A 10,418-nucleotide genomic window follows, 5' to 3' on the forward strand; every position below is an offset into this window, starting at 1 on the left:
AATTTATTTATGCTTTGAGGCTGGCAGTGTAGTAGCTCAAGGGTGAAACCCCACTCACAGTGGTTTTTCATGCACTGCTCTTACATGCGTAATCCGTGTTTTCTCCTAAAGACACCAGTTACCTTCCTCTAGGAGAAGGTCCCACTAACTCAAATCACTGGCTCCTTGATCACCCTACATTATGGAGTTGTAATTTTTACTTACTCATTTTAAAACTAATTAACGTGCAGTACCATGTATTGTGCAGCTTCTTTTGTATGTTCTTTGACTAAGTCCCTGCTCATATAACTGGCATGTAAAAAAATAAAACCTTTTTACTACAGGCTGATAAGTGAACAACTGTGTGAAAAATAGGTAGCATAGGAGTTCACCAGGGTGACTCTATAAGCAGGTTAGAGAACTGAGGGGATGCAGAGCTCCTGCTTCCAGCAGCAAGCACTGCAGGGAAGGTCTGCACTGGTAATAGAAAATTAGGTGGAGGAACAGAAAGCAAAACAGTGCTTGTGTTTAAGGGCAAGGTCTGAAGCAGATGAGAACAAAACTATTTAGATCTGAAAACAGTACTAGTTCTGAAAAACCTCAATGAGCAATTTTCCTTAGTTTCACAAAATTCTTTTGCTTAGGAGTCATATCAGGTAAAAGGGATGTACTTAGTAAATTGACACTTTTAAGTGAATCCCCCAAACATACATTATTGGCAAAGAAAAGCTCTGGTCTTAAAAAAATCAGTGTTGCCCAGTAATCTCTTAAGACTTTGAGAGCTGCCTGACTGCAGCATTATCACTCTCTGGGCAAATAGTTGAAGAAATATGAGGAGACATAGGGGAAAGTGTCTTCAGAGAGGGAACGGTTTACAGGGAAAAGAATAATTTTAATGTGTATCCTAGCACACCAAATGGTAGGGTGTTTTCATCCTATTTTAAAAGTTCAAGTGGCATGTAGCCTTGGAAAGAAAAATGAAGTTTGTGTTCTCCAGCTCTGTTGTGCACTAGCTCAACAATCCTGAAGTCATGTCCTTGACCAGAGGCAAAGAGACAGCTGTGGGATGACATAGTTTAGAAACTTAGAACTTAGAAAATCCTGATTCCAGACAGGATCTAAGGACCATTCTGTGGGATTGAGGAGGTGCTCCAGCACGATCCTGTTGCAAATAGCAGTTGCAGAGTTCTTGAATGAATGAAAGGAGCAGGGTGAGACTACATCTGTATGAACTATTAGTTAGACAGCTATTATCATATAGTGTTGCTTTTAAAAGGATGTTAGAAAGCCTGAAAGATTCAGCAGTGGCAAGGATGATTCATGGTATAGAAAAACCTGACTTGTATAGAGCAGTAGCCATTCATTCCATTTATATAACTATCATTAAGTTTAACAAATATAAGGTTAAAGATGACTTAGACTTTGGCTATAATTTCCAATGCAAGGACACTTTATCTAGTATTTCAGCACTTTCTAGATTATTGTCATCATACAAAATCACTGCATTTCAAGACTGATCTCTTTGCTCAAGAGAAGCAAAGAATCCTGACCAGGCTTAGTGTTGTGGGAAAGGCTGAATTTGAGTGTATTTATCAGAAATTTTGTTGAAACCCTGGGTAACAGGGGCGACTTAATAATGCTGAGTTTGGAAGCTTCACAGCTGTTTTTTTAAGGAATCCATTGCTAAAATTCCTCAAGGTCTATGCGCTAAAAAATGAAAAAGACATCTGCAATTGCATTCAGCATCAGTCAGAAGGGACCAAATTTGGTGAATTGCCCTTTCCAGGAGGGAGCTGTTGTCACAGTGTGATGTTAATGCACAGTAGACTAAAGGCACTTTTACTGACTTTGAAGAAGTAATCTGAAAGGTAAATTTTCTAGTTCTAGGGCTACTTTTAATCTTATAAATCTCAGGATAAGCTTGCTTCCCCATAGCTGCACGTAGCAGGAAATATCATTATGTGTTCTACTGCCTGAGCAGTAATCAATATCCTGTGTGTAGTACCCTCCCATGCTAGTCCAAACACACAGGGTAGTCAGACATTTTTCCTCCTTAAGGAATTATGCAAAGTCATTCTACCAGAAACCTCCCAACAGCAATTACTTTAGTGAGAAACTGTTAGGAAACAAAAAACTTCACAATTCAATAGTCTTTCTGTTTAATCTATGAGACATGAGTTCAGCAGAACAATTCATTGTGATATGAAGAAGTGTCCTATGTACCTATTAGTACAGGATAAGATTCCTCACTCCATCAAGTTTAGCATTACAGAAGATGCTTTCTTATTTCTGCAGTGATGTCCCGTCTGGGGTATTTGGGCATTATTCTCTATAAACCTTAAAACCCACAACAAAAAATGTCCAAAATTAAGGGGAAATTATAAGGTAATTATGCTACCTTTAGCCAGCTGGAAAGCTTTGGCTGTCTTGAAATAATGTTTATCCCAGACCAGTAGCTCTCACAGACTTTTCAGCGCTTACCACCCAGTTGCCACTTACCATCCTACTCACCTACTGGTTACCCAGAAAAATATCATAAAGCCTACTTTGGTATTTTTTTAATTCATGAACTGCAAAATAAGCTGCAGCAGAGGTCCAGGCATGGCTAAAAATGTCATGCTTCAGAGCATGGAAAAGCATTCCTAGCAATGGCTGTGTGGAATTTTCCTGCAGAAAATGGAGCAGGAAGTGGAGAGCAAGGATCTCCTTAGTGCTGTTGACTAAACATATGCTGTCCATATGTTGGATGCATCAGCTAGCTGGGGTAAGGAAAAGCTGCAATTGCTCCAGCTTGCTTTTTGTGCTATCCAGAATGAGCACACTGTCGTGGGTGCTAAGTTAAAGAAGAAATACAAAGAGAGAGGCAGTCATGCAGGGATGAATCCATTCCGGAAGTGATAGTGATAATTCAAGAAATCTTTAGTGATGGCTTCAGGCTTCACTTCCCAGACCTTTGTTCTTCCAAGCAAAGTTTATTCTTTCACATGATGGACTCTGTTAACCATACACACACAAAGTTCTTGTATAACTAACCTGAACCTTCGCCTTTAAATGCTCTGCCAAGTCCTTTACAAGCCGCCTTTCTCTTGAAGAAGAAGATACATTATACTCTGTAATGGAGCAAAACAACAACAACAATGTAGAAGATTTCTCCTTGAATGTCTTTTCTGTAACTCCTTGTCAGCCATACAGATCTGATGCCGTGGTGTCAGATGGGGATAAAGCTGGCACCACCCTGCTCTTTTCAGGTGTGTTTTTGGGACTGGTGGGGATCACTTTCACTGTGATGGGATGGATAAAATATGATGGCATTACTCACCTGGAGTGGACTCAGTTACTAGGGCCTATTCTGCTGTCTGTCGGGGTGACTTTTATTCTGATTGCTGTTTGTAAATTTAACATGCTTACATGCAAGCCCTGTAAAGAAAGAGAGGAAAATGCATCGGAACTTGACCAGACTGCAAGCAGACAGTCCTTTGTCTTCACCGGCATTAACCAGCCTATAACTTTCCATGGTGCCACAGTGGTACAGTACATCCCTCCGCCGTACCCATCCCAGGAAGGCGCTGCTGTGAGTCCCAGCTACCTTCACCCGGTGCTCAGCTGCTGTGGGGCTGCTCCCCCCAGCACCTCACCAATTCTCACCCCGAGGTCTCCTCATTTCTGCCCTGCCTACGCCCTGGATAACCTGGCTTTTACTGGAGATGAGAACTGCACTGCTTATCCTTTAGAGAATTCTGGGAATCAGAGGTACGTCTTCTGAAATGTCTTAGTGTGTTTGGACACAGACTTCTAATATTTTAAGTACTGTGTGTGGTATCATAAGAAACTACAGCTAGTCAAGAGTATTATCCTTCTCAGACTGTTTTTTGTCGTTGTTAAGAATTCTTCTTGAATGAGGAAACATACTTTTCCTGGAAATTGTTTTTATACAATGTAAATCCACTTATAAATGCCTTTCAATTTTCAGTCAACTTAATCTCTTGTTACTTTTTAAGATATATGTGCTCCTATTTGTGGAGGTTGCTTATGTTTCTCTTGCCACCTTTAGGTTATTATGTGTATGATGCCAAGATGATTTTTTGCCTTTTATATACCTTTCATGTAACTTTTATATATCCTCAGTATTCTTAGCAGGCATTCCTTAAGTCTGATAACTTAGCGTATCCCTAATATTTGGTTAGGCCAGGAGACCAAACATCCTAAAGGCCTCGTAGCAGGAGGCTGGAAAACCCTACACTGTCTTGGGATACCAAGGTTCTCTCTAGAACATAGCCTGTAAATTGGAGATTTGGCTCAGCAAGGGGGGAGTTCCTGAAATGGGGGAATATCGTGCCATTCATCCAGGCCTCCCACTGGGACACCCTTGTTAGATGTGCTGATTTGTAAGGTCTGTAAATTGTGTACACGATCTATTGTGTGTGTGTGCACTGCATCACGTTCCACCTGGCAGAGTGGCCAGTAAGGACCCTTATTAAAGCACTGAGGTAGAAACCCCTTATCCCTTAACCGTGTCTCACTCCCATTTTTTTAGGACCAGGAAAACGCATAATGTGGAGTCAGAGGCTTCCACTCAAACACTATCACAACATACGTGTCAGCACACAAACAGCATTTCTGCAACAATGCAGGAGTCAGTCTGGTACCAGATGCTCTCCCTCCTGAATACGCCTGGTCACAACATGCTGCTCTCCCACTGTAACAACCTTCCAGCTCTTCCTCTTTTTCTAATTTTGAGGCATAAACAATATCACTGATGTTGCACAGCAGTATGGAGCTGCTCAAATTGTACAAAAAAATAATTTTATATAGGTCTTTCCTCTAAGGAAAAATATTATAATTGTAGGAATTACTCATAATTATATCCTTTCTACAACACAAGTCACTGTTAGTTCCTTTTTCAAAGTCTTTTTGAAAAGGTGATGGCTGACCCATTGTCCTCAGCAATACAGGTCACAGGCATAGGCAGGGTGAAGACAAAGGTCACCTCCTCACCCTGGTAAACTTCATGAAAAAACAGCTGAATCTCAATAAAACTTCATCACATAGCGTTTTCTCAAGAAGCCAGGGAGTACTTTTCCCATATAAGGCTGGGAGGATGAAACACTGAAATGCTCTGTGTTTGGTAAATTCTTTTTGCAACTGTTCCTCTTCCTCTTTTCAGGTCAGAAGACAGTTCTGATGAACCAGAAGGACTGCTGGAAGACTATGCCCGTAATAACTTGTCACCTCCACGTTATGAGGAAATATACCCTCTGTCTTCATAAAATTATGATGGGCAAGAGACAACAATCCTAAGAGATGCCAGCAAGAGTCCCAAAAAATCTTTTCTTTAAACACGTGTGTGATAAGACAGTGTGAGCGAGATCTTGGTATTTATATATAGTTCAGTATCACTGAAGATACTTAACTGATCCCTTCCTTTTTCTCTGTCAAAATTTGTTAGCCCTTTGCAATGCAGCTTAATAGCAAAGCTATTAATTATTTAACAGCTAAACTATTAATAGCAAAGCTATTAAACTCAAGGATCTAAATCCATATTAGGATTCCCCAACAAGAAGCTTGGTTTTCAGGCTTGCTGAAACCAGTGTGAACTCTGAATGCACAAGTTGTTTATGGAAGATCATGATTGCTCCTGGACATTCAGCATCTTTAGAAAATACTTGATTTCTTCTTGATGTATTTTCATTCATTTTCATTTTGATTTCATTGATTTCTTGGGAAACTTCAAAAGTGCTCAAGTGTCTGATCCATGAAAGTATATTTTATGTCTTAATTTTGTCTGATTCTTTGGAAGAGCTTACTTAGTAAGTACAGTCTACAGATTAGATTTCCCCAGCTTGCTTTTCCTGGACAACCCAGTCCTGTAGGAAAATTTTGGAGCATCCTGCTTGAACCAGAGCATCTCAGAACAGAGAAAACAAATAATGACTTCTGTGACTTTTACATAGATCTCTAAGACATCCCGCATGCATCAAATTCAGTTCCTTCCCCACCTGGTGGAAGGCAAAGCACGGTCTCCCACCAGGAGTCATAATAATTATGAGGTTAATGTCACTAAAGAAAAAGGCATTTTTCTGAAGTGTCGACAGAGATGTGTGATCCTACCACTGTGAAGGACTTCAGCAATCACAGCTGCTGCACCCCCGCTCTGTAGGAGGGCTGTGGTGAAACACCTCTGCAGTCCCTTCCTATTTGAATGTGTGTCTTAGGCACACAACCTAGGCTGCAGGTTGCCCCCAGTATGTAGACACTTGGGCTGTAGTAAACTTTCCTTCTCAAGTTCAGCTTGTTTCCATGCATTGCATCCACAAAAGTTTGAGATTAGCTCATTTGATTAGAGAATGGCATTGCTGAACAATGAGACTGGGTTTGATCCCTCTATGTGCCATTCAGTTTGTACTTGGACTTGATGATCCTTGTGAGTCCCTTCCAATTAATAATATTCTGTGTTTCTGTGAGATGTATTTACAACTGTATTTAACAAAAGATGAAGCATATTAGCTCTGAAATTTGGCAATCCAGAAGGAAGACCCAAAAAGCCTTTGCTCAGGAGCTTTTTCAACCTCAGAGCTATGGCAATGTTGTCCCTAAATTTTTATTTTGTTTTTCCACATATGTTTCAGGTTCTGCTTTTGAATGTGCCTAGAAGTGTGCCAGAGCTGGACAACCAGTATTTTTCTATGATGATCCCATTAGGTTTGGTTATCTCCTTCAGAGGGTTCAAACCAAAAGCTGATCTCGGCTCTCACCACAGCTCTCATCACTGTCCATGGTAACCAAGCGGAGCACTGCTGGTGTGCCTGTGGGTCATTCTCCTGGCCTGGCACAGCACCAATAAAAGCAGGTGTCCAATATGGAATGCATACTTTCTCTTACTCAACTTTCTCTTTTCTGCTGTTGATGCAGCTGTCTCGGCTCTTGCCAGATTTCATCCACCTGTGATTGGTCTCATTCCAGGGGACTGGAGATGTGTGGCATCTTGGCATCTGAGCACAGTCAGTTGCACACAACCTGATGAGCCTGACAGCTGGAAGTCTTGGAGTTTCTATGCAGCTGGTCTAGCAATCAGGAGAGATAGCTCTGGATGGAGATGGGCAGAACATTGTCCAGCTGCATGGACCTGCAGGTGCACACATCCCTGTCCTGTACACTTAGAGGTTGCCAAGAAATAAAGCATTTGGGGGGACACAAAATAACCACTATTCTCCACAGTGATGGACAAGACACTGACAGAGGTCATATTTAGGATCCAACAGACTCAAAGCTGCATTAGCACCTGCAGCAGCAGCTACTGAACAGTGGCTGTGAACTTTGTGTGAGGCTTTTCTCATTAGAGAAATATGGGACACGCTGTTTTTCAGCAGTGATGACCTGGTGTTAGCAGGTAGTTGGAGAAGGGGAGGCATGCTGTATTCAGCATGATCTCTGTGGAATTCAGTGAGAGAACAGGGGATCTAAAAATAAATGCAAGTTTCTCTTATGGAAGTGTCTTGCTCCTTTTCTGGAATTTACACGGAGGTGAACTCATCCTGCCTCCACAGCAGGAAACTGAATGGTCCCAAATCCCAAGTTAGTTCCACATGTGCAGAGCCCTGAACTTAGCATGTAGTTCTGCTGACTCCAACAAGCACTGCAGTAGTGCAGAGGTCAGGCTTGATGGAACCAGTTGCAGCACTAGGGTGAAAATTTCTGCCCAGTCACCCTCCCCCAACAGCAAGAGAATTCCTTTAGTCAAACACCACAGATTTTTCCTGCTGCTCTTTCCTCTTCCTGCCCCCATCCCCACCCCTCAGCATAAGTTTCATGAGGTAATAATTTTATTACATCAAATAATACGGATAGAGTAAATGGAAGGAAACTCTGAAGGTTGCACTGTGGACTCCATATTGATTTTAAAATTTACTTCTGGCGACACTTTATTAATTTAAAAGAATTGGAAGAGTCCTGGGTTTCTCTTTAAAGAAAAGATTGAATATTAAGTTTAAATAGCTGAAATTATTTTAACCCATCAGATGAATTCTGGCTGAATTTTGTTGGAGTCTTTTCATGCTCATCAGATATTTGAGAAACTCCGGGGTGGTGATATTTCCTTGCTGTACTGAGTGCTGATCATCGATTTTAAAAACCGAAACAAATTCTATAAAGGCTTTTTTTATTTTTCTCTCCCTTTCACCTTCTGCTTTCATCCTTTTTTTTCTTTTAAAAGACTCTCAATGGGGATTTTAATGTCAGGGTTTGGCGGCGTTGCTGGAGGTGTGTGTGTGTTTTCTTTGTTTGGATTTTGGATGTTGTTTGTTTGTTTTTACTGTGATATAACCATCAAATGAATTCACTTCTTACCATTAAGAATTTGTTCTGCCCTGTGTGAGTGAGTGGAAGAATAAACCTTTTTGGCCAAGCCTTCAACCAAGGTGAACTGTCAGCCCTTCTATTATTATACTGATGTATAATATACTGATGTAACTTCACAAAGCACATGGAAGATTGTATTTGAGATTTTGGTCAAAGCATTTGTAATTTAAGATGGTGCGCTTTAAGCAAAATTGCATTCTCCCACCTTGCCTTCAGTGCTAATGCAGACCTGCAGAATATTGGGGATTTAATAGATGTCTTGCATTTTAGTCCTAGTGATAGAATGTTGCATTTATTTTCAGCTATGTAAACCTGCATGGGTTCGTGGGATTTTTCCTAATACAACTTTATTTATAAGATATTGATCATAAACTGGTTAACATATGAAATCAGTAGAGACATGTCTGTTGATATGGAACTGAGCATGCTTCATTCATTTCAGTAAAAACTCTGCACAGACCTTCTCTAGGATCAAAGAGCTGTTTCCAGACATTGAATGATACATGGTGCAGCGTGCGAATTTCTTCTCAGATTGAATGCAAAATCTGCTTTTTAACACCGGCGCTGCCGGTTTTGCGGTCGGTGCGGCAGTACAGCAGGCACGGCTCGTTCGCTGTGCTTTATTTAGCAGCACTTTCCCCCAGCAGCCGAATTTCAGCAGCTGCTGCCGTTCCTGACACCGGTGCTCCCGCTCGAGGGATGGATGCTCCCCAGCGCAGAACGCGCACGGGCGGGGGCGCTGAAATCCCTCCAAGAGCTATTTTTAAAACGAATCGGGATTTAGGAAATCTGGGTCTCGGGGAAAAAAAATAAACCTGTAAGTAGGGCTCATTCCTCTCCAGAGAGCCCTAGTGACGCACACGGCAGGCCCTCAGCAGGGCCGCCCCTCCCCGTGGAGAGGGTGCGAGTCCATCCCGCTGTAGCCGAGCCCCGCGGCCTCGGGGCCGGGTCCCAGCCGGGCCGCGCTCTCGGGCTCCCCGCGGGCCGCAGCGGAGCCTGCCCGGCTGTCCCGCCGGCCGGCAGCGCCAGAGGGCGCCGGGCCCGCCCGGCACGGCCGCGATGCCGCGATGCCGCTGCGGCGGCAGCTCCGCCGGAGCCCGGTCCCTCCTCTGCCCACCCGCCCGGTTAGAGCCGTGCGGGACTGGGGAAACCTGATCCCTACTGACCCGACGGGTGCCAGAAGTGCAGAGCCGGCAGTTTGTTACTGCGGGCCCCTCGTTGTGAGACACCCGGCATTACTGCCCAGGGAGCCGAATCTTTTCTCTTTTGCTACGAATACTAAAAAAGCCGTTGAAAAGTATCCCGTACTCTCTCATAACCGAGAGTTGGCCTATGCAAAAAAAAATTTAAAATAATGATAATAATAATAATTTTAAAAGCCCCAACTCGTGGTGAAAGACCCAGTGAAATCGCCGAAGAACGAGGTACCCATCCCCTCTCTCCCAGCAGGACTGCCGCTTGGGGATAGACACTGCACAGTGCACTCACATGCACCCCCGTCTCCTCCTTCTCACCGCTGTGACCTAATGGGACAGGCTTCTGTCTGCATGAAGGAGCAGGGGGGAGTCCAAGGGTCATTTGCGAAGAACTAGGGCATGCTGTTTGTATACAGCACCTACGATAATCTGTGCCTGCTGCAAGTATCATTATTGGCTCCACTTTAGCTGTCAGGGTGAATAGACATCAACAAGATGTACTGAACGTCGCTGTTGCTGCCCCATCCCCAACGTGAATCAGTGTGTCTGTCAGAGAAGCATACAGCAGAGCCAGGTGGGATCCCATGGGATGTGCATGTGCCTGCATTAGCTGAGCAGTGATGCTCAGCGGGAGAGGGTCTGAAAGGGAAACAGCAGGTGCAGAGAACCTGGTGACCACATGCACTGCGTGTTGGGGAGGTTTATATCAGACTTATTGCTGTGGACTTGATGCTGATTAGCAGTTGAAACACGCATTGTTCTCCTATGGTGTATTTTCCGGTACAGCTTCATCCAATAGAAATTATTCGTCTCGCATCTGTGATGTGATGTGAAGATGAAAAACCTCAAAGGGCAGGTGAGGAGTGTAGGGAATTTCTTCAATAGCAC

At 43.1% G+C, this 10,418-nt stretch overlaps 1 protein-coding gene across 1 annotated transcript; it reads left to right on the plus strand.

Annotated features, from left to right (window-relative positions):
- Positions 1 to 371: 371 nt before the first annotated feature.
- TMEM174 (transmembrane protein 174) lies at positions 372 to 5,277 on the plus strand. Its single transcript, XM_079330059.1, has 2 exons — positions 372 to 3,729; positions 5,144 to 5,277. The coding sequence occupies exons 1-2, from the start codon at positions 3,095 to 3,097 to the stop codon at positions 5,244 to 5,246; spliced, it is 738 nt and encodes a 245-aa protein (XP_079186185.1). The 5' UTR covers positions 372 to 3,094; the 3' UTR covers positions 5,247 to 5,277.
- The last annotated feature ends 5,141 nt before the right edge of the window (positions 5,278 to 10,418 follow it).

The sequence above is a fragment of the Erithacus rubecula genome, assembly GCF_903797595.1.
Source record: "Erithacus rubecula genome assembly, chromosome: Z".
NCBI lineage: Eukaryota > Metazoa > Chordata > Aves > Passeriformes > Muscicapidae > Erithacus > Erithacus rubecula.

Excerpts from the sequence above, each read along its gene's own strand:
- TMEM174 (XM_079330059.1), top strand. The coding sequence starts at position 3,095 with ATGGAGCAAAACAACAACAACAATGTAGAAGATTTCTCCTTGAATGTC. Across the intron at positions 3,730-5,143 it reads GAGAATTCTGGGAATCAGAG|GTCAGAAGACAGTTCTGATG; the intron begins GTACGTCTTCTG and ends TCCTCTTTTCAG.